This window comes from Ceratotherium simum, chromosome 8 (assembly GCF_057802395.1).
Source record: "Ceratotherium simum simum isolate JZ-2026a chromosome 8, ASM5780239v1, whole genome shotgun sequence".
NCBI lineage: Eukaryota > Metazoa > Chordata > Mammalia > Perissodactyla > Rhinocerotidae > Ceratotherium > Ceratotherium simum.
Genome location: NC_141907.1, coordinates 73,935,748 through 73,960,928, shown reverse-complemented (window position 1 = coordinate 73,960,928; position 25,181 = coordinate 73,935,748). Strand labels below are relative to the sequence as shown.

At 35.2% G+C, this 25,181-nt stretch overlaps 1 protein-coding gene across 1 annotated transcript in view; it reads right to left on the bottom strand.

Moving 5' to 3' along the window:
• The window catches only part of MMRN1 (multimerin 1), a 58,950-nt gene that overhangs the window by 22,527 nt on the left and 11,242 nt on the right, over positions 1–25,181 (bottom strand). The window contains exons 2-5 of the mRNA XM_014787892.2: positions 17,088–17,207; positions 14,431–14,537; positions 5,472–5,579; positions 3,982–4,155 (exon numbers count right to left, since the gene is read on the bottom strand). Coding sequence (XP_014643378.1) covers positions 3,982–4,155; positions 5,472–5,579; positions 14,431–14,537; positions 17,088–17,207 — 509 coding nt within the window. The remainder of the gene's footprint in view (positions 1–3,981; positions 4,156–5,471; positions 5,580–14,430; positions 14,538–17,087; positions 17,208–25,181) is intronic.

Sequence of the window (25,181 nt, the reverse complement as noted above, 5' to 3'; positions counted from 1 at the left end):
AAAGACCTGTTACGTACAAAAACAGAAAATACGAAAAAATAAAACATATGCTTGAGGCATATTTACAGTACACAGCTATGAAGTGCATATAAATGAAAGACATGTCCATTCAAATCCAAAATGTAGTCAATGACTACAATATAAAAATACAGACAACATAATATAAAGCATTTCAAACAGGAAGGTTGGCACAATGGGGTATTGTGAAATGAGTTATGGCTACAATGAAGCCTATTCGAGAAAGATGTTTATAGGATAGGGTCCAGCCCAGTGGCCTAGTGGTTAAATTCACAGACTGCCCTTCAACAGCCTGGGGTTTGTGGGTTTGGATCCCGGGTGCAGACCTACACACTGCTCATCAAGCCATGCTGTGGCAGCGTCCCACGTATAAAATAGAGGAAGATTGGCACAGATGTTAGCTCAGGGACCATCTTCCTCAAGGAAAAAGAGGAAGATTGGCAACAGATGTTAGCTCAGGGCCAATCTTCCTCACCAAAAGAAACAAAAAAAAAAGAAAGATGATTGTAGGATAGAAATATCTGTAATAGAAATATATAGCCTCTACACGTCTCTATTTTGTAAGCGAGTTTTTAAAAGTATTTAAGATGCATGAGAGACTTACATAAAAAGTATTGTGACAGAACTATTACACCAAATAGAATGATGCATTGCTTAAGCATCTTGATATTCATTAATCTGGTATAAAGACAAAGCTGTAAATGTTGTTTACATGGATAAATATCTCCCTGGAAACGCTAGATCCTATGTTGTTAAATGAAGAAAGAGGAAAAAATTTTATTTTCTATTTCTAAACCTAGTGGAAACAAATAAATTTAAAAGTCCAAAAAACATAAGTAAGTGAAAATCAATTTGTACTTCATAGAAAAAGAAAAAAAAAACAAGTGAAGTATGGACTAGTAATCAGTGACACACAGCACCAAAGCACTGAGGAAAGGCTAAATTAATTAGAAAAGATTAAATAGCCACAGTTAAGATAAATTATACTGAAACATTCCTAGCTTTTGTATTTAATAACATGAAGAATCACATGAGAAAGGTTTTAAAGTATTTTTATTTTCTAAATTTTACTTAGCATTTAACTAGTCACCCATTTATACACATCTTCACTGAGTACATTCTATATGCTAGACTGAAAATGAAATTTGGAAAATTAGATTTCTGATTTAAAAATAGCATATGTTAGCTTCACTGAGTAAGGTGCTACTCAACAGCAAAGTTATTTTTATTGAACTTTCTAGAGGATCATTCAGTCATCTCCTGTTAGTTAAAACTGTCTTTAATTCTCATGACAGCAACAACTTGACGAAATACAATAAAATATTTAAGGTTAAGAATCAGACTTTCTTGGAATTTACAACCTTATCATTTTGGCTTTAAAAGGTTTTCAAGATTGAAATGGGAAAATAAAACCTAAGTGTAATTAAATTAATTAATTAATTGTAGACAATAACAATAGATGTTTAGCTTCAGGTAGTGAAAAACTACGTGATCTGAAAGTCAAAACAAGAATGGTAGTAGGTAAAAACACTGTAAATAGGTAAGTACAGTACAGAATCTTGGCCAAAGGAATTAGGAAAAAAAGCAAACAACGGAAATGAAAATCAGGAGGTGTTTTAGCTGTTATGCTTTAGAGCTTTAATGGAAAAATACACTGAGTAAAGGGTAAAATCACAGCAGTGTCTGAAAAGAAATCAGATTTCTAGGTTAAATACTTGTTTCAGGATACGGAGCTTTTCAGATAACATTTCTATCATTTGTTACTAAAACATCTGCGCAGAAATATGTCAAAGTGCTTTGTGCCAATATCTGAGTGGGCACTTCATTTTAACTCTGATTCTGTTTCACGTGACTCACGTGCTTCTACTTCCTAAAAAAGATGATATTGTACGTATTTGGTGACTTAGATGTATTTGCTATCAGACACCCTGGCATGTCCCTCTGAGACTGTGAATGTGGGGCCGACTCATAACATTCAGATAACTCTTAGGGAGTTGGGGCATTTGATTTGGAACAGTTTCTATGGCTAATGGCAGAGAAAGCAGTGTTTCTCACCGTGGATGTAAAGAAAGCCAGAGAAGAGGCTGTGGTTTTGCTAAGCGAGCGCAGTACCTTGGGGCCTTGGGGGTGAGTTTAGTTCTTGTTGTGTGACGAACATTAACTACAAGCCCTCTGGTTCTCCTAACTGCTAGTGCTCAGTACACAATTAATGCCTCCATTTGGGGAGGGAATTTTGTTGTTGCTGTTGTTATGAGTGTGTGTTTTTTCCTACATCAGTGCCAGGATTTTTGTTAGGAGTTTCACAAAATGCAGCTGACAGGCCTAATCCTCTCAAGTCATGATAACCAAATTTTGCTAAACAGATTTCATTACAGTGGTTATAGTCAATTATACACTGTTTCTATTTGACTTCCTTCTCATGCTGTCACTTCAGGGAAAATACATTCCTCTCTCACGCTTGCCATCAGTAAGTTTTGGCCACTGGGGACATGCCGGATTTGTCGGACAAGGTCTTTCTTTCAGTGGCTTAATAGCACCGGTTATATACATGATTTAAAAAAATCATGGTTGCTACTGTAGTGTAGATGATATAGAAACCTCGACCTTTTTCTCTTTTACCTGTGAACCGCAATAGAGAAAAAATAACTTGTGATGATAGAAATGGGATTGTAGGGTGAGTATTTTTTAAATGTATAAAACAAAGTGAAAAGGACAAGTAATCTTGAAACTTGGAAACATACAGTAAACCCAATGAATTGAGACACTCCTATTAACCAAACTACTTCCCTAGAAATATCTATGCCCTACCTAAAACCCCTTTGCCTGATTAACTCCTCCTGGTCCATCACTTATCAGTTGAGATGGTTTCTCTTCAAAGAAGCCTTCCTTGGTCCCTCTAGACTGGATTTGTTGAAATTATCAAGCAGTCCAATTGTACCCTGTGCATAACACTACCATAGTAATTTCTCATTATATATAAATCTCTGAGGCAGGCAGAATATTGCTGCCTCTCCCAAGATGTCCACACTCTAATTCCCTGAACCTAAGAATATGTTACCTTACGTGGCAAAAGGGCCTTGGCAGATGTGATTAAGGTTAGGACCCTTGAGATGAGGAGATTATCCCGGATTATCCAGCTGGGTCCACTGTAATCACAAGAGTCCTTAAAAGAGGAAGAAGAAGGCAGAAGAGTCTGGGAGACACCATGAGGACTCCACAGCTGTTATTGGCTTTTCAAGATGGAGAAGAAGGCCATAGCCAAGAAATGCTGTAGCCTCTAGAAGCTGGGAACAAGCTTCAGTTTATAGCCATCAGGAAAACGGGGCCTCAGTCCTACAACTGCAAGAAAATGCGTTCTGATAGCAACATGAAACGGATTATCCTGTCGAGCCTCCAGAAAAGAACACAGCCTGCTGTTTTAAGAGAACAAAATTCAGGCAAAACTGGTTCACACTGATCAAGAAATTATTTCTCTGAGCTGAGATATTTTAGGATATATTTTATTGATTATACTCCATGATATACATAACTTCTGGGATAGTAATGCATTTAGATTTATCCTCAGTCTCTCCATCAATATTATTGAGACAACCATGCAGCTGCCTTAATAATCATCCCTTAGCCTCATCTTTTTCTTGAACTTAAAACCACAATGGAAGTAAATTCAATATTGCTCATTTCAACTATAAAGAAATACAAGTTAGGCTGTAAGTAGTACATAATGTCAATAAATCAGATGAAATATTCAGTCAAAGATTTGACTATACAGTAAAAAATATTTAGATGTTTCAAATTATTTCAGAAATTGAGTGATTTAAAAATATCTGATTCAAAAAATATCTGTCTTAGCTTTCCATACCACCCAATCTAAAGCAAAGATCCCAAAGTGACATGAGAAAAGATAAATGAGTCATTTGCCTTTTGTCTTAACTGAAGGAATAATTTATTTTATTTTACTTTTACCTTTTAGAAAAGATTGAAATTCCCTGCCTTTATCTTCCTTGATTTTCCCTTCTAGGGAAGAGTACATGTTCCTTACATCACTCACAGCCAAAGAAACATTGTCAATCTTCTTCTGCAGAAGGGTCAATTTCATTGCCTGGTGGTTCAGCTGGTCAGCCATTTTTTGTGTCACTGCTGCATGCAGAAGAAGAGACAATTGGAAACATTTAAAAATATGTATATATTTAAAACCACTCAAATTTTACGATTGGTTTAAAGGGAATTCAAATGAACCATGTTTGCATTATTTATTTGAAAGTATAGACTACACACACTTAGCAAATGGCAGCCTGAATTTTACACTCCTTAGGGGTAGAAATTAGTAAAAAGTACTGTAATACCTTAGATTTCTAAAATGTTTTAACTCTTCCCAGACTTTTCAGTCTTTTTTTTTTCCAACCTCAAGGCCTTATTGTTACATTCTCAGTAGATAAAGAAGCTGCGAGTCAGAAAACCAAAACGATTTGCTCCAGGTTGCAGAGCTAATGCCGCGTCTTCTGTTTTCAAATCCAGCATGAAATATGCGTGTCTGTATATATGTATGCAGTTGATCTACATTCTGAGAACCTTATTCTTTACCGACATACTCTTTAATGAGACATGAAGAGATTCGGAATTTAGTTTGAATGACTTTGTATAGCAATGATCCTTTCCATGCCTTTACATATGCACTTCAATCATTCAAGGAGGATTTTATGGTATCTTATGGATACACTGAATTCCAGTCCCTTAAAAAAATTAGAGTACAGTTTCTAAGATATATTCACCTGCACTCTTAAGAAGATCCCCTTAAGTCATATTTCTCAATTTGAGTGCCTTACTCTGTGTGACTAGAACTATGCCAAACACAGTGAAGAGATGTTTTTAGTAGTAACCAACCTTATGTTTCTGAGAGAGAAAGCTAAGCCCAAAAGAAATGGGGAAATATTAATGATTAGAAAGACGAGAAAATACGTGACACGCCAACTTTGGATCAACATGAGGTTCTTGTTGATCACAATTTTTTAGTCACAATTTTTTTCCCTGGTCAGTGATCAACATCCCTTAGTGATCTCTTATCAACCAACGGAAGGGAGATTCTTAGCTCCCTTAAAATGATCGTCGTTCTTTCCATGTCAAGATTTCTTCCATGATTGCATACTTTGGTGGAAAAGAGTTTGATTTTATTTTGGAAACCTGTGATTTCCTTACAACCTAACATGACAGCATTTTAATTCTCCCTCTGTGTTTGCACACAGAGCTTCAATAATTATGCGTGACCCCTTCAGGCTGGGAACCTGCAGCTCATCCACAGTGTCTCCCAACATGCAGCATCAACAGAAAAGGATTGAGAGGTATGTTAATGCGTCACCACCAGATATTTGACAGCCAAGTGATTTCTTGTTTGGAAGTTGTCATCAATAGTGTTGACAATAATTGGGTTAGGGAACATAGTAATTCCAATCTGTAACCTGGGTCACCACAGTCTTGCTGCTGCTGTTGCTGCTCGGCTGTCCCTCTGCCAACAGCTGTGTGACTCTCAGCCTGGTTGCTGTGTATCAAGTGCTGCTGTTCCTGGGCTAGAGAGGAGCAAAAAAGAGAAGAGAGAGAGTTAAGCTTCGGGACTGCCTCATTTTTTCCTGTCCTGAGTAATAATGTGGCTGACATTCATTTTCCTGTGTGCTGAAGCATGATGGTCTGCGACGATTGCAGAGTAAGCTGCTCTCCTCCACCCACAGAGCCATGTGCTACCATGTTGGTGTTAGAAGTGCAGGACTCTAATTCTGTTTGAAAAAAATAAAATTATTCCGATCTCCTTTTAGGCGAAAATGGATGATAGTTTGTGGAAGCTGTGTAAACTGGCCGACATAACCTGCCTGCATAATTTAGGGGACTTTAAAAATCAGCTGTGTTAAAGCTATAGCAGCTTTATAAGTGGATGGCCACAATGTCTGCTTGTTTAACAATGTAATTTCCAACTGGTGTCTACTTGGAAATAAGGGAGAGCTACAGGTTCCTTACTGAAAGAATATCTGTGTAAGTAATAGTGCCACTTAAATGGGTTGTGCCCAGATTTTTAAGAAATACATAGGCTCAAAACATAAGGATTCCAAGTAGAAGTAAACGATTACAGGGCACATTGCAAGGGAATCAACCTGTAAAATCAGTGAAATTTCAGAAAAACTGGAAATTCTTATATGGTAAATCTATTCTGTTAAAGAACTGCTTCCCATTTCACATGAATCAAGTTAATATTTTAAATGGCAATACGATTTTTCATTGGGGAAAACAATTTAGAGGAAAGATTTATTAAAAATATTGAACACATCAAGTAACATATGTCTGTAATTTGCTGACTTCTAATGAACACATTTATTTATTGCAGTCTGCCTATCAGACATGAGAAAACAAGTGTTTGGTGTCTGACTGTGCTTCTTCCCATGTGAAATTACGTACCAATGAAACTGCACCTCTGGCACATGTTAATTATGCTCCCGAAGGCACATGTGGCTGTGACAATAATACTAAAACATCTCTACTCCATAGAAAGCGTAATATATTTGGCACTAATTTGAGTTAGTCTGTATTGTTAGATTGAATTTTGCATTGCTTTTCTTCTGGGCATTGAGCTAAAATAATGAATTTCCATTCATTTCCAAGGTTTTTGTTTTGATTATGTTTCTTTTTTTTCCTCAACTATATTATATAAATCCGATGTAATTGTTGATTTATTTGGTGGAAGAAAGCAATCTGCAGCTTGGGGAAAAATGTACTCATTTGGGGGTTGCAGTAGGTGGTGAAAAGTGTTAATTTTCTGTTAAGTCCTAGCAATAAAATTCTTATAGTCTAAATTCAAATTAATTCACACAAATACATCTATTAAATAATTGCACAAATTTTTTTTATCAAGGTTCCTCGTTAGGTGATATAACAAAGCATTTTTCTGGCAGCTAAAATCGAAGTCTACCCCAGAGGGCAGCTAGAGAATGAAGCAAAGGTTCTCAAACCAGGCTACCTAGATCAGCAGTATCAGCATCACCCAGGAACTTTTAAAAATGCAGCTTCTAGATCCCACCCTAGATGTGCTAATTTAAGAAATACTGGAGTGGGGCAGTAATCTGTGTTTTATAACAAGCTCTCCAGGTGATTCCAATGGACACTGAAGTTTGAGAACCACTGGAGTAAAGCATCAAGATTAACCTTCCTCCACAACTTCCCACCACATTACCATCCCCGTTTTTCTTAGCAGTGAAAGAGTCTGCGTAATACAGATCTGTAACTATTTACAGCAAAAGGAATAGATGGGATTAACAGGATAACACATGGTCTTTTCATTTTCTTACTGCTTACCTTTTTGAGCTAGATATAGGAAAACAAAAAGAGGCAGACCATAGTTAGTAGGCAGAGGATGCTTTGTTAGGAAGCAATGCATAATTATAGTAAAAAACAAAGAGTATATTGTTTTGCGGCATACAAACAAGGTTATTATTCACATTTCCTTTTCTATTATTAACCTTTAACACATATTATGGTTTTTAAATATTTCTTTAGAGGGGCTGGCCTGGTGGCACAAGCGATTAAGTGCACGCGCTCTGCTGTGGCGGCCCGGGGTTCGCCGGTTCGGATCCCAGACGCACACCGACACACCACTTGGCAAGCCGTGTTGTGGTGGTGTCCCATATAAAGTGGAGGAAGATGGGCACGGATGTTAGCCCAGGGCCAGTTTTCCTTGGCAAAAAAAGAGGAGGATTGGCAGATGTTAGCACAGGGCTGATCTTCCTCACACACACACACACAAAATTAAATATTTCTTTAGAATAGTAGTTTCTCATCATGGATGGAAATCAGAAGCATCTATAAATTTTGAAACACTAAAAGTGTCCAGGTTCTTTCCATTCCTCACCTGAAGATTCTGATTCAGCACATCTGTTCTGGGGAATTGAGCATGTGTGTATCTATATTTTAAAACTCTACAGGTGATTTTGATGTGTGACCCTGGTTAAGAAGCACTAATTTGGAACAAATTGCAAAATTTTCTAATTCTAATAAATAAATTCATTGTTACAAGGCAGAAAATGCCATACATTTTCATATTAAAATTGCAATCCAGAAATCATGCTTCATAATTTTTTTTTGCTGACGAAGATTCCCCCGGAGCTAACATCTATTGCCAATCTTCCCCTTTTTGTATTCACAAAAAGTGGCATGCTGTTACAGTATGGCCACTGACAGATGAGTGGTGTAGGTCTGCACCCAGGAACCTAACCTGGGTCACCGAAGTGGAGCACAACAAACTTAACCACTAGGCCACTGGGACTGGCCCCATAAATTTTTAAACAACCACACAAGAGGAGGCAGGGGGTATTTTAAGTCTTCTAGGATCATGTCTGAGTGACATACTTCGTCTAGTCATAGTTCTTTCTGTGCCACCAGTCCAGGCAAGTTTCTGAATGTGCAAGAAGTGAAAACAACCTGGCTAGGAGGTAAAGGGTCGGGAATAGAAAGGAGATAAATGAAGAGCACACAAGTCTAATTTTCTATTGACCTTAGGGTCAAAAGAATTTCAGATTAATATCATTCATGTGATCTGGAAAAATGCTACTGCATTTTTGTAAATAAGGAAATACAAAGTGACATACTACAGAAAATCAGCAGATTAGAAATAAAAACTAAAAAGATAAGAAAAAAATCTTAAAATCAGTGACAAGTGAGAGGAGAGAAAGTAAATAAAGAAAGCCTTCAGAAAGAAAAAAAGAGAAATTGAAAGGGATAAAGAATAATACATAGAAGTATCGAGTGAAAATCTTTAGTTTTCTTATGTACTTATCTTTGGTGAATCACTCATTATGTGGAAACATAATATGTATGAAATAAGTAAAATTAGATTTTCTCCATATTTTTGTGAAGTTTTAAATAGACTAATTTGAAAGAAAAAGGAATTGGAAAAATACTTTTAATTTCAAAATACTTTGAATGACAAAAACTAATGTGATTGCATGTGTGTACATGCGCAGGTGCATAAAACTTCCCATTTGCTCTCAGCTATAGTTATTTAAAAATGAATTGTTTAAGGAGAAAATAGGTGGGGAAATTATAGCAAAGTAAAAGAAGTAAAAGAAACAACTATTAAGCATCACACGAGATCTTTGAGATCCAATTGTCATATGAACCTCTTTTCTCAGCAATTCATTGGATGAGGTCCCTGCCAAGGCTGTTAAAAACTTGAAATGCCTGTTTAACAAATTCAATAGTTTGTGTTATCTTTTCCTAGCTCTGTTTGTTGACCGGTGTTCAATACTTGCATTCATCCCAATTTATCACACGGGAGTTAGCCAGAGAAGTGCTGATAGGGTCTCTGATAAGAGAGGAGTCAGTTACTCTCCTGTGATAAAGTTCCTGGTTGGTCGATGCTCTTTTATTTTTTCATTTAGTGATCTTTCTGTCTTCCCAAATGTATTCCCTACCACCAGGACTGCCAGGAATTCTCGGTTTTCCAGGCAATCCATCTTATCTTGCACTTAAGCACAGACCTTCGCTTTATTCCATAGGGTGCAGATTTCTAAGTCTCTTTTTCTTGATGCTTTCTAAGAGGTGCAAGGACAGAGGGCATTTATTTAAATCAATTATCTTTTAAAGATCTTTATGCACTTCAGATTTTAAAAAAATGCAATATATTTTAAAAATTGGATTCCTTTTTTTCTTTTCTCCCAATACAATTACTCTTTTTTTCCTCCACTGGGAACTCTGACCTTGGTGGATCAAGGACTTGGAGAAGCAAGGTCGGCAAGTGTCAAGAGCAACAGCTTCCTTTTTAGGGGCTTTTTTAATTAGACAGGTGTTTTTTGTGAGTGTTTTTTTTTTTCTCCAGGCCTTGGAGGCACATGGAGGAAGTCATTAACGGCAACTCAGTAACAAGGAAGCTTGCTCTTTCCCCCTTAGAACCAGAAACCTTCCTGTGTGGCTTGACAAGACTGGTTTCCAGCTGATCCTGGAATGTGAAACGTGAATACTTGCATGGTGACATTCAGTACATAGACAAGGATTTACTGAGATTTAGTAGTTAAATAGAAGAAGGCAATTTTGTACAACAAGAACTCACGGTACATGGTATCTTTTGACTAACTGTATCATAATTTTATTGAGCAAGATGCTTACAGAAGGTAATGTTCTTTCTCAAAGAGGAAAGCATTAATCACCACTGGGAAGAATTAGATATGCAAAAATAAAAGAAATATAGTTTTTTCCTATTTTAAATATTATAACTTTTATTTCATATTAATTGAAGTAATATTTTTAAATAATCTTCTTGGAGAAGCCCCATATTTAAAATGTTAGTTACAATAGCTCTTAAATAACTTGTTGAATTATTTCACAGCATTTATGAAATAAAATATTTTCATCTATTCATAACATATGGTAGGGGTCAGTTTATTCCAATAACTGCATAATTTCAGTTTTTCAGCATTCATAATATCTGAGATAGATTTTATAAAACATAATTTTATAAAATACTGTTTTCCTATATAGAGGATGTCACTAAAGCTGACTGGGTGTTTTTTTTTTTAACAGATTTACAAAGAAGTTTTTCTTTCTTCTTCTCTAAGTTAACATTATTTGAACTTAAATTCCTGTCCTTTGTGTCATTAGAGCAAGCCACAATTTCCTTGCTCTCCTTGGGAACATTTTAGAGACATCTGCTGGAGAAGTGCATTATTGCAAATTTTATAAAATTGGTTTAAAAAGCATGTTGTTACTGACATTTCAAAAATATGTCTTGGATACCAGATCACAAAATTAGATCCCTGTCTGAAGACAAACTGTGACCCTCAAAAAGGTAGAACAAAGGTAAAATATATCAGAACTATTACTTTGCTGTTGAATTCAATGCTCCTTTCTTTTAAAAGATTCTAGTCAAAGTTCTATTCACTTAGACTTTTTAAAAATTGGTTCCCTCTTGATAGTATGACTAATATTTTTAATAAGCTAATCTAGAATTATTTTCAGAATTTTGATGATCTGAGTTGCAGCAAAAGAGCCTGTGTGGAGGTTCAGTAATGTTATAAACAGCAGATCGTAGAATAAGACAATGGGAAGAATTGCCCCATGGATTAGAACCACAACATCCCATCCTAACAGGTTGGGGATGGATCTATAGAGAGAGAGAGGGAGAAAGAAAAAGAGAGGGAGGTAGAAAAGTGGAGTAAAAGAGAGGACAGTTGCCTGCAGTTCCATTTTATTCCTGATCTATTGATCTTTCTTGTATATTTAAAAAGCTCTCCCTTTTTAAGGTAAAGCTGCAATCTATATTAAAAGGAAATCATAGGGGCTGGCCTGGTGGTGCAAGCTGTTAAGTGCGCGCGCTCCGCTGTGGCGGCCCGGGGTTTGCCAGTTCGGATCCCCGGCCCGCAGCGAAACACTGCTTGTCAAGCCATGCTGTGGCGGTGTCCCATATAAAGTAGAGGAAGATGGGCATTGGATGTTAGCCCAGGGTCAGTCTTCCTCAGCAAAAAAGAGGAGGATGGGCATTGGATGTTAGCTCAGGGCTGGTCCTTCTCACACACACACACACACAAAAAGGAAATGATTACTTTTGTGTGATGAAATTTATTTTGTTTGTGGGGAGGAAACTTGTTGGAGAAGCAGGGATTTGTGAAATTTATGTAGTATTTTACAAATATTCTATGAATGAAATAATCTTGTGATATTGTGAAGGACTAGCACTGAAGTAATTATCATGGTAGCTACATAACCAAGTTATTCCACACCCTTGAGGGCTCCGAAGAGGTTTAAAGAATGGATCAGCCACGCTGATTATTCTTGCCGTATTTGGGGCTGCTTGTCATATGAGAGAGCGTGGAGAGTGTTGTCAAAGGAAACGTGACAATCTTCTCTTTCATATAAGAATAAAAGACTGTTGGCGCATATACACAGTGTGATAAAAAGGGGTGGGGGAACTTGGCATGTAATTGGGTAGGAATCACAAGGGAAAAATGTGCGACTCCCCCCGCCCTTCCCGGGATAGATAAGATAATGAAGAATGGTTCAAGGGACAAAGTGACACAGTAGTTCTTGACACTACCAGTACATCAATTGCACTAACAAAAAATTCAACAGCTTTTATGTACTGCAATAAAAGTGAAGGGTAGGATGGTCAGAATATTGTAGGGAGCAACAGTAGGTTCTTTTGGAATCACAGTTATAGCAGAATTGATTGTATGACAACATGGCACAGTGGGTATATCTGCCATCAGAAAATTATTCCTACCATAGGTTTCAACAGAAAGAAGCCCTTACCACAGCAGTTTAATCAGCAGATCTCTGCATTATGAGTAATTCTAATTATAGTATTGTGACAGAAGGTCATAGTCAGAACCATTCTGGGACATTTTTGCTAATGGGGATTCAAAATAACGATTTGTAAATCTAGTATTCAAGATATCCACAGGTTGCCTCCAATTAGAATATAAGGTTTCATTAAACAATCAAAGCTAAACTATTTGAATTCAATTTAAATATTTCATATAATACTTTGAAAAAAATAGGGAATGACAGTACATAGCAGATATTCAAAACTGTCGACTAGTCTCTGTTTTTTTTGTGTGTAGTTATAACGACGGAATTCTGTGTTTTTCCATCCCAAGTGCATATAGTCCACCATGGTGGTTAATAATCGATTAGTAGGTATACAAGGATGAAACGTGAAGCAATAGCAGTCCTCATCAGCTGGAGTCAGCGACGTCCTTTACCATTTACGTTTTACTTCCTGCCGCATATCTACATTCAGCCCTTATGTGCAATAGGGGATGTAACGAGATTCTAAATTTCTAGAAAGTTATGCTGTGAACAAACACTTGAATCTTTAAGAAATAAAAATGGAATTAATATTCCTAGGATATCCTTCTTCATATGAAAAGAGATATATAAAAACTAATCTTAGACTTTAGAAATATAATTCTAAATACTGTCCAGAACGTTTAACCATCTGCCATATAGACTAGAAACAAACACGTTTTACCACTGTGAGTATTTCTGTGCCCCTCATGAAAATCACAAGTCCTTTGAAAGCAGGATAATATTTGGATTTTTTAGAATATGCTTAGTTAACTTGTTTCCAAATATTTTTGGTGTAGATGATATTTTGTTTCAAAGTACATTTCACCTGATTATAAACACACTACATATTCCTGCTACACTCTGAAAATGAATTGAATTTTTATAACTTCTCTGAAATTCAAGCCAGATCCAAAACAAATAGCATTACAGTGAAATTTGCCTACAGATTCTCATTGAATGGTCTAGAAGGGCCATATATAATACCCCCAACTAAGCTGCAAGGTTCCTGGAGCCTTTGTATTACAACTTTTTTTCTTAATGTGAATCATAATGGTTTCTCCACACTTACATTAATTTTTAATTACAATCTCTTGACACTGCTGATTGAATTCCCCACCACTGCTAATGGCCTTTCCGGTAATATTCATTCATGTAAAATATGTATGCTGATGTCATGTCTTATTTTTCAAAGGAAACCTGTTTAAAGCCAAAAGCAAAATAATAGTCACATGAATGTTAGGCCACAGCAGGTTACCATGTGTTTGATCAGCTTTGCCACCAGAAAATCCTTAAAATCTCAGCTGAAAAAAAATGGCTCCAGGGCCAACCCCGTGGCTCAGCGGTTAAGTGCGCGCACTCCACTGCTGGTGGCCGGGGTTCGGATCCCAGGCGCGCACCAACCTACCGCTTCTCCAGCCATGCTGAGGCCGTGTCCCACGTACAGCAACTAGAGGGACGTGCAACTATGACATACAACTATCTACTGGGGCTTTGGGGGAAAAAAAAAAAAGAGGAGGATTGGCAATGGATGTTAGCTCAGGGCTGATCTTCCTCACACACACACACACACACACACACACAAAAATGGCTCCATTAGGATAAAAAAAAAGCAGAGTTATTCATGCCATATTTGTACATTCTTTAAAATTGAATTTAATTCATAAACACAATATTATTCCAAATAATTGAACTGGAACAAAAGTAGAGGGTAGTCTTATTTTTACATAGGGTCACTTCTAAGGATAATTTATTTAAAATATAAAATTAGGATTTCTGATATTTTAATAAGGCATGTCTCTATAGCACATAGTTAAGAACAAGTAAGATATTTAGGCGGCTCTCCATTTACTCATCATGTAAAACCAGCATAAAAATGGGGGGAGAAATTAAAGGACAGCTTGTGAGATTTTAGGCTGCTACAATAGTTACCAAGTTAGGAAGTTCTGAAAAGGCAACAGTCTTAATGGTTTGGCTACATGTTAATTAACCTTGGTTCAAAATGGAAAATGTAATTCTTTTCTTCATTGGAATCAGTTGCTTATTCTTCAGAAGTTTTATGCTTCTAATTGTTATTATGAAATTAATATTAGAATGTACCTTTTAGCTGACATTTAGCTCCACTGAAGCCAGGACAGCACTTCCATTCCAACGAGGTAACAATTTTATGTTGCATCCTGTAGACAGCATTTGATATCTTCTGAGACCTAGAGAGGAGAGCAATTGGGGAAAATAGATTATTTATCTCATTAAATTATCAGTTGGAATAATAAATATAAAGTGTTTATATTTAAAGTACTTATATTTAAAGTGTTTGGGACAATGCCTGAAATATAATAAGCATTCAGTGAGTGTTATCTATTATTACTATTATAATCTTCATCATCAATATTATTGTCAAACTTAGATTTCCTTAAATACATTTAAAAAGCACTAGGGGTTATACTATTTGGTATTTTAAATTTATACCCATCATTACATTTTCTAAAGATACTATAGCTTTTCCTTTGTTAATAGTCTTCACTAAATCAATGTTAAAATTTATTTTAATTCCAGTTTTTAATTAGTTTACAGGGATAAGTTATTTCAATTCTTATTATTTAATATATTGTTATAGTTAAAAGGACATGTTTTCCTTCTGATCAATATCAAACAACTTAGAACAAATTGGATATTAGTGATCTAATTGAAATTATTATTTTTAAACCTGCATTTCCTCATCTCCAAAGTTTTTAAATCACACTATTATTTCTTTCGTATAGTATTTCTCTCTGAGAGAGAGAAAAAAAGAGAGAAAGAGAGAGAGAAAGGGATCTAAAATGAAAAAATATTATTTCTGAGAGGAAACCATGGAAGGGAAATGAAGAAACCATAACATTTCAACTAAACAATCAATATAAATAGTAGATGATACTAAATTGCTCTGTGTATGTAAATCATAAATAAAATTTGGCCATGTTATTCTCATCCCTATGACTTCCATATTTAGCTAATATTTATCAAATGGGCCTATGAAATGGGTTTATATCATCTTGTTGAATCCACAAATTAGTTGCACAAGGAAAGCATTATTATTATTCTGATTTGGTGATAAGGAACCTGAGGAACAGAGAGATTAAATAAATTGCTTGAAGTCCCATATCTAAGAATGATTGAGCTGGGATTGTAACCCATGCTGTGTGGGTTAACCTCCCCTGTTATTATCTAGAGTTTGTCTCATACAACTATGTGGAGACAACAGTAGTAACTTTTATGGGTAAATCCTAATTATGCGGAGGAAACACATAATAACAGCCTGGGCTTTGGGAGACCTGGGTTTTAGTTTCTGCCATAACTTGACAGATAATTCAATATGCGTGAGGTTATTCCTCAATTTTAAAATGAGCTATAAGATTGTTTCCATCTCTAAAAGTAGGCTAATCATTTATCTGTGTTTATTTCAGTCAATTATATTCAGTAAATAACCCTGACCAATGAAATATCATCTCCAGTCTAGTAGCTAAAGCCAAATAGGAAGTGAGGCAGTTTGGAAAAGGACTCTTTAGAGGTTATTAGGGTGAACTTAAGCAATTAGTTGCATTTTGTTGGGGTCAATGTTCTTGCTTTGGCAAACTGGATCTCTGGTATACATGGCTCAGATATAACAAACGAAAAAGTGACAAACGTTGCATAAATAACTGAAATAGTGAATGAATGGAGAGACTCATTCAAAGGTAGAGAAAGATAAGAGATGAGACTAAAGATATATATTCTGGTTTGTTTAAAGGGAAAAAAATAACGCTCACCTTGAACTCAGAAGGGCAGTATGATAGGGGTTACTGTGGTAATATTGTCATTACTAAAGAATTAGCAATGCATTCTTTGTATCTCCTGTTGACAAGGAAATTGTCACAAAGGGAGTAAATGTTGAAAGCAGAACTGGAGCTCAGCTCTCCCAAATCCCTAAGATGTGCTTAGCTCTCTGGACCATGAACCTTAGCTATTCCTCAAAGGACTAAGAAACACCTTGATTTTATGTATCCTTACTGTGCACTGTTCCAGATTGCCGATGTGTCAGATTCATTGCCTGAATTATTTCCATGACAATTTGCATAACATTAGCCATCATGGCCTGAATAACAATTTTAGTTTTTATTGTAGCCTCTTCAGAAATACCCCCAGCTGAGCTACTGTGACTGTATGAATTCAGAGAATTTGTCAATTACACAGCCCCACATTTTAGGACAATTATATAGATTTTTTAAAAATGAAAACCAACTAACGTGAGTCATTAAAATAGACACAGGAAGCTGCCTTACAATGCATAATGGCAATTAGTGGCTTGCCAAATTATAGACTTCTCTCTGACCTAGTATGAAAGGGAAATTATCAATAAACCTTTAAAACTATGTATGAATTTCATAAGGAATTAAAGGACCGGATTGTTGATCAGGTCATAGAATAAAAGTAATAGTAATAGTAAAAATGGAAACAAGCATGAGAGTTAACATTTACTGAAGATTCACAAAGTACCAGGCACTAGTCTAAGTATATTACTGCATTATCTCACATATTCTAAAAACAACCATATGAGCCAAGTATTATTAGTATCTGCATTTTAACTTACTCAAGACCATACATCTAGTTTTATGTGATAACTCTTCCCTGACCCTGATGTACATATATACCTGGGATGATTAACTTTCTCTATATATTCCAGGCCATACATGTCATGATTATGGTGCAACCAGCAGCTATTTTTAAGAATGATTACACACCTCTGAGGACAAGATCCACTGGTCCAGCCACAGGGCTCTCTCCCATTTGGAACATAAGTGACTTGGTTGTCCAGTATCACTGTGGGTGATAATCTGGTATGTACATAAGCACACCAATTCCTAAGGAAGAGATAATTTTTGTTAGAAAAAAGTCATTGTCAAGAAGAATTCTTTTCATCAAAGTTATTTTCATAGACCTGTATCTACTACTGCCAGTATTGTAGATCAGATACCTTGAAAAATTGATATCCAGCTTTAAAATATCTAGAGATGAGAGAAAATATACTTGTTACTGCATTGTTGTACTCACGGAAAGTAAAGAAACACTACAAGATCAAAGTAAATTAAGAACACATCAGAGCTAAGACCAGAACTATATTCCTTAGCTGTAAGCTAAGTCAAAATCCAAGATTGTCTTTACGGCAAATATCAATATTAGCACTGAGATAGGAGACTCAGACGTAGGCTCATTACTTCTATTGAACAATGTGCAGTAAGACAAAAGTAAAAAAATAAATGATATAAGGATCAGAAAAGAGGAAAGAAATAACTGTTATTAGCAGCAGATGATAGGATTGTGAATAAAGAAGACATGCAAATGATTATAGTTAATTAGTTCAGCAATGTAGTAAAGATCAATATAAAATTTTTTTATAATTAATAAAAACGTTTAGCCACATGGTTAAGATCAGTTACAATTTGATGTACCAACAACAAATCTAAAAAAGGTACTATTTACCGTAGCAAAAATAACAACAGTATTCTTGTTAAATCCAACAAAAGAAGAGTAAGATTTAATATACAAAATTTTTAAGTGTCAATGAAAGGCTTAAAAGAAAATCCAATAAATCACATTAATTGATGGGAAGAGCCAATGTGATTCTTGAGAAAAAGGAAATACATGATGTGAGATCACATTCAATCTAGTTTTCTGCCTGGAAACGATTTTCAAACTACATCACAGAGGGGTGGACCCCAAAGAAAGAGAACACTGGGTGAAGGAAACAGAGATCTGTGTTTGGGGCTGCTGAGGTGGTTAGAATACGTGGGAAAGGGGGCTGGCCCAGTGGCGTAGCAGTTGAGTTTGCAAGTTCTGCTTCAGCAGCCCAGGGTTGGCGGGTTCAGATCCTGGGCGCAGACCTATGCACCGCTCATCAAGCCATGCTGAGGTGGGCGTCCCACATAGAGCAACTAGAAGGATGTCCAACTATGACATACAACTATCTACTGGGACTTTGGGGAGAAAAAAGGAAAAAAGAAGGAAGATTGGCAACAGCTCAGGGCCAATCTTCCTCAAAAAAAAAAAAAAGAATATGTGGGAAAGGTTAATGAAGTGAGGGGGCTGGACAGAGATATCATTTCAAAAGTCAACGTAGGAGTCCCCTTGAATCTTGGGCAGAACAATATACTATGCTTGCAAAGAGTGAGTCTTTGCAAGATTGGCAGAGAACAAGGATTGGGAGCTGCATGACCTGAATGGAGATCCCAGATGTCACTCAGTAGTGGAGGGTTCTGACCAGCAAGAGAGGAGAGTTCTTATTAAACATTCAGCATTCAGGTGAAACCTAAGAATGGTTGCATCCAATAGGGTAAAGCTAACGTAGACACATTTTAACAAAACCTTAAAAAAAAATCCTTAACATAAATAACTTCATGCCAGAACAGAAATCAATGCTCTTTAATGAAAGACAACAAAATGCAGACTCTCTAATAACATAGCATCCACAATGCTCAGCATAAACAACAAACAAAAAAACTAGATATGTGAAGAAGCAGGAAAATAGGACCAATACATAGGTAAATCCAGTAAATAGAAAGAAAACAAACAAAACAGAGATGACATAGACATTGAATTAGCAACCAATGACTTTAAAATAGTTATTGTAAATCTGTCCAAGATTGTAAAGGAAAAATTGAGCATACTGAATAAACTGATGCCAAATCTCAGAAAAAAAAATGAAATCATTAAATAGAACAAAAACATACAATGTATGATTTAAAACTTGGATAGGCCTAACAGAAGTTTGAACACTGTGGAAATGAAGGTCAGTGAACTTGAAGACTGGGCAAAAGAAACCGTCCAAACTGAAGTACAGGGGAAAAAATATCGAAACATAAATGATTAGAAACTCAAGTGGTCTAAAATATACGTAGTTAGAGTTCTAGAAGAGTAGGACAGAGAGATCAAAATAGAATAAATGTTTGAAGAATCAGGGCTGAAATTTTTAAAAATTTGATAAAAGCATATCAAACCTCAGATCTTAGAAGCTCAACAAATTCCAAGAGAATAAACACACAGTAAAACATCATTTAAGCACATCATAGACAAATACCAGAAAACAAAATATAAAAAGAAAAAAAGAAAAGCAGACAGAAATTAAGCAAATTAGGAACTGAAAGGAACTATGCTGACTTGATAAGGGACATCTACGCGAAATCCACAGCTAACATGGTACTAAATGGTCAAAGAATGAAAGCTTTCCCCTGAGATCAAGAGCAAAACAAAAATGTCTGCTCTTATAACTTCTATTTAACATTCTACTGGAGATTCTAGTTAGGGCAATTGAGGAAGAGGAAGAAATAAAAGGCATCCATATTGGAAAGGAAGAAGTAAAACTGTATTCATATATATGTATTTATAGATACATATTTCTTGTATGTGGAAAATTCTTAGGAATCCACAAAAACACCACTAACGCGAATAAGCAAGTACAGCAAGTTTGCAATATACAAAAAGGAATTATATTTCCGCATACTAACAATGAACTATTCAAAAATGAGATTAAGAAAACAATTCATTTTACAATAGCATCAAAAATAATAATATACTCAGAAACAAATTTAACAATAAAAGTGCAAAAATTACAAAATGTCATTGAAAGAAATTAAAAGTGACCTAAATAAGTGGAAAGTGTTCACAGATTGGAAGATTTAATATTATCAAGATGGCAATACTTCCCCAATTGATCTATAGCTTCAAGAGAATCCTGATCAAAATCCCAGTCGCCTTTTTTGCAGAAATTTAAAGCTATTCTTGAAATTCATGCAGAAATGCATGAAACTCAGAATTGCCAAAGCAATATTGGGGAAAAAAAGAGGAGGACTCAGGACTTAAACTGTCCAATTTTAAAGCTTACTACAAAGCCACTTAACTGGCGTAATGATAGAGATATAGATTAATGAAATAGAATTTAGAGTCCAGAAATAAACCTTTATATTTATGACCAATCGATTTTTGACAAGGATGCTAAGCAATTCAATGGGGAAAGAATATTCTTTTCAACAAATGATGGTAAGACAACTGGACAGTCACATGAAAATGAATGGAGTTGGACTCCTATCTCATACCAGATATAAAAACTAACTCAAAAATGGATCAAAGACTTAAAAATAAGAGCTAAAATTGTAAAATTCTTAGAAGAAAGTATAGGCATATATCGGCATGACCTTGGATTGTCATTCCAGTGTATTAAGGCAAGAACGAGAAATAGTCATACAGACTGGAAATTAATAAGTAAAATTATATTTATTTGCAGAAAGCATGAGCTTTATGTGTAAGATAATAATGAAACTACAAAAAAAAAACTATTAGAGGAAGTAAGTGAATTTAGCAAGGTTGCAAGACATAAGGCCAATCAATGTATTAACTAAAATACATGAATATATAAAGTTTAAGTACTTTTGTTCATGTAAAGACATCAGAATTAATTTGAAAAGAAAAGCTACAAATTAGGAGAAAATATGTGGCACACACGAAAAGGATTAGTATCCATAAAACAACAAATTCCTACCTATAAGTAAGATAAAGACAAGAAAAAAAAAGAATAAAAAAATGGGCAAACTACTTGAACAAGCATTTTATACAAGAGAAAATACCAGTGGTCATTAAACATATAAAACGAAGGTCAAGTTTGTTAGTATCAAGAAAATACAAATGAAGATCACAATGGAATAATATTTTTTACCCCAAATAAATAAACACTGAGAATTTGATAATCTCAAAAATTCAGGGCTGGCCCGGTGGCTTAGTGGTTTAAGTGCGCGTGCTCAGTTACTGGCGGCCTGGGCTCGGATCCTGGGCTCGCACCGACGCACTGCTTCTCTGGCCATGCTGAGGCCGCATTCCACATACAGCAACTAGAAGGATGTGCAACTATGACATACAACTATCTACTGGGGCTTTGGGGGAAAAAAAAGGAGGAGGATTGGCAATAGATGTTAGCTCAGAGCTGGTCTTCCTCAGCAAAAAGAGGAGGATTAGCACAGATGTTAGCTCAGGGCTGTTCTTCATCACCAAAAAAAGAAAAAAAAAAAAAGTTCAGAGGGTAGGGAGAATTGGAATCTTTTATATACTGTTGGGGAAACTATAAATTTGTACAACCACTTTGTAAAACAATTTGTTAACAGCATGTAAAATTGAACATGCATATACTCTCTGGCCCAGTGGTTACACTTCTAGGTATATATTTTAGAGAAATTATTGTACATGTGTACCAGGAATCATGTACCTGAATATAGCAGCAAGCATTATTCATAATTACCAAAATCTGAAAGTAACTCAAATGTCCATTTATCATACAATGGAGAAATACATTCTGAAATATTTACAGAATAGACATTATTCACCAATAAAAGAGAATGAACTCGAATATCATCCAATAACCCAAATTTAACTTATAACAAACTTATGTGATGAAAGCAAGTTACAGAAGAAATACAATATGATGCTTTTTTGTTGTATAAAGCTAAAAAATAAAAGTGAATGATATGTTGTTTAGGGATACATACATAACAGGGTAAAAATATATTTAATAACATATCTTTTTGTATGTATCAAATATAACAAAATTTAAAACATTATGATTAAGAAAAAATAAGTAAATCCTGTCTTCTAGAAAGATTCAGCTGACTTGCTGTTCTGATCTCCATGTCTTATCAATTAGAACATATTGTATCCATAACTTTTCTCAAGTCAGTTTTTAAAAAACTTCATTTAAATCTATCCATGTATGCTTATTTTCTTCAACATAAGATAGGATAGGAATATGAATCTACCATGCTCTAATGAAGCTGAGAAACTTTAACAGCATCAGAGTCATTTGCCACAAAAGTATCATGATCAGACAAAAATAGCCTTTATTAAAGTGTCTGTTATTAGATGATATTCTGGTGGAAGCCATTCAAAATGATAAAGATATTTAAAGATATTCTTTACCTCAAGGAATTTTAAGTTGAAAATATACATTAATGTTATAAATGGAGTTGTAGGGAATAAAGAGATTTAAATATTAACTATTAAATAAGTGCCAACACAAAAAAAGTAATTATTTGCAATTGCATAAAAAATAAATAATTAAACTAAAATTGCATGACAAAGTAAATTGTCTAACACAAATGGGTAAAACCTAGTTGCTATAGGTAGAAGTCTGGCAAATGTTTTTATTGTGCTTGTAAGATGTGACATAAATTACTTCTCTAATTTTTAAAGGTAGACAGTAGAATACATAGACACTGTTTAGGAAAAGAAGGATCAGCCTCATTTCTGATTGCAATACCACTTATTCTATAATAAAAGATCCTACACCAAAGAATAGAAAGTCCTTAATAACTATAGGTTAATTGAATGATTAGATTATATATATTTTTGTTTTCCTTACTTTTATATTTCTATTTTTTTTTTTCCTACTGAGAATATGTTTCTTGTTAAGTTTAATTTATACTCTTCCCTCTTATTTGTGACTGAGGTTTTTTTTGGGGGGAGTGAAGGGCGGGGATGATTTGCAAAATATAGTATTGAAGGAAATATTATATGACTGTGAAATCAAATCACTACAAGTTCAAATCAGTATGAGATGTATGCTTCTATACCAGTAGAATGTAAGAAATCTATTAGGTTTAACATTTTTAAAAAATAATTTAAATAATGTAAAAATCAACCTAAATGTTAAAGGGACCAAAGAGGGAACACATTTTTTCCCAGAGTAGAGCCATTGAAGTTAGTAAACATCTGCTTTGGAATATTTAGGCTTTTTAGGACCAAATGTTCTACAAATAAAGTTGACTCAGCCATTCATCTGTCTAAGGCAGATAAATTGAGCCCCATACAGCTTATTGTACAAAGTTCTTCTGAAGAGACGTTTAAAAGTTCAGTTCCATAAAGACATAAAAAGACACTCTGGCACATTTTGCTAAGAATGGTGATATTTGAGGCAAAATAAAGTGAAATAAAGAACTGGCAAAAGCAAGAAATAAGAAAGATTTAAAACTAAGAGGACCACAATAAAGGGATATCTTTAAAGAATTAATTAGATTCCTCATGCAAATCCACTGATTATCCTGATTACAGATAGTGACTAACTTCAACAGCAGCACAGTTAAATTTTCACAGGAACACTGGCTGAATGACTATGGAGGGTGAAGTATGAGGTAGGAAAAAGAAAACTGCCACCGTCCCTAGATACTATGGGTTTTGAAAAAAGAGATTGATTGACTGATGGATTGATAGGTAGATATTGTTTGTGAGACTAAATCACAGTGTCACCTGAAGAAATTTTTAAAAATCCTAAACAGTAAAAAGAATCTCATGACTAAAATAGTTGAGGAGGCAAAAAGCAGATGGGCAGATTGCTCAGGGCCCAGCAATCTTTGATCCAGCGTAAATTGGAAGATCTATCCACAGCCAAAGAGCCCCCGGTGTGACTCGTAATTAGGTTTATACTACTGATGAAATAAGCTCATTAAAGGATTTTAAAAATGTAAATATAATTTTAAAACGAACTTATCTGAATATATAAGTTTAAAAATAGAAAATGAAGCATGGTAAAATGGTGACAGACAGCATAAAGGCAAATGTAATGACCTCAGACAAGCATTTTTCTTAAATCTAGAAATCCTTTGTATCTTTCCAGACTGATTATGGTGGATGGAGAGCAGCTACATTGATATGTTTAGCTTTCTTTGGGGTCGTAGCCCTCCAAACAGCAGACTGCATTTTCGATTCTCTTTAAGGGTAAGAACTCTGTTGCTTTTGTGCAGCAACATGCACTGAAAAAAGCTTGTATTGATTCTTTGGATTTTCCAAGTTAATAAGTAAAAGGTTTGTTATAGGGAAAAGCAGACATCTTTGGTTACTTATGAACAAGAGCCTAGCTTTTGGAACACGCGAAATAAAAGATTTGACTTATACAACTTGAAGTCTTGTGGCTAATAACTAAGAGAAGCATTGTAAATAAACAATCTACTGTAATTTGATTGAAAGGTTTTAGAAACCCAGTCTTCCAGAGAGCCAGTGAAAAGATTAAAGTAAAAAAAAATTCCATTAATTGGTCATTTGCCATTTGAAGTGTATCCTGACCAAACCGTGACTCAATCATATCCATTCTTATCCTGAACTGAGAGTGGACTGAAGCAACAAAGGACGCATTTAAATAATGCCCACAATGAATATTTTCCTTAAGAAATAAAAGACAACAATCTAAGAAGTAACATTGTTTGGTTTTACTAGTCCTTAGAACTCAGATTGGTAAATTGCTTGTCATTCCTTCATAAAAGGCTGAATGTTTAAACTTTCATATTGATAAGCTGTGCCTTGAATTGACACAATAGCATTAAAATTCTAGGTCTTGAGAATATTCCCTAGAAATCAGGGTAAACCAGCAAAATCCCTGCTATAAACTAGCCAATGGTATGTAATTTTCTCTTGGAAGTTGGAGAAAATTTTGTGTTTAGGGGAGACTTTATGGATTGAGGGTCTTTATGAATTTGTTTCCTGTCATTCCCTTACTGAGATGAACTTAGGGATTCAAAAAGGAACAAAAGGAAACTGAAACAAAACAAGGCAGACAAGACTACTTCTAAAAATTAACTCATTCTTGAAGAAAGAGGATTATCTGGTGACTCTCCTATCAGCCTCCCACACCTCACCCAGCCTCCACCCACACCTCCCTCATTTGGGAAAGTGTGAGATCTCAAATGACCATTTCTTTACATTGTACCTAAAGATGACTACAAATTACAAATGACAACAATATGTACATGTGCTAATGAATTCATAAATGCCTCAGGAAAAGGACTGTCTCCCATGGGATTTAATTT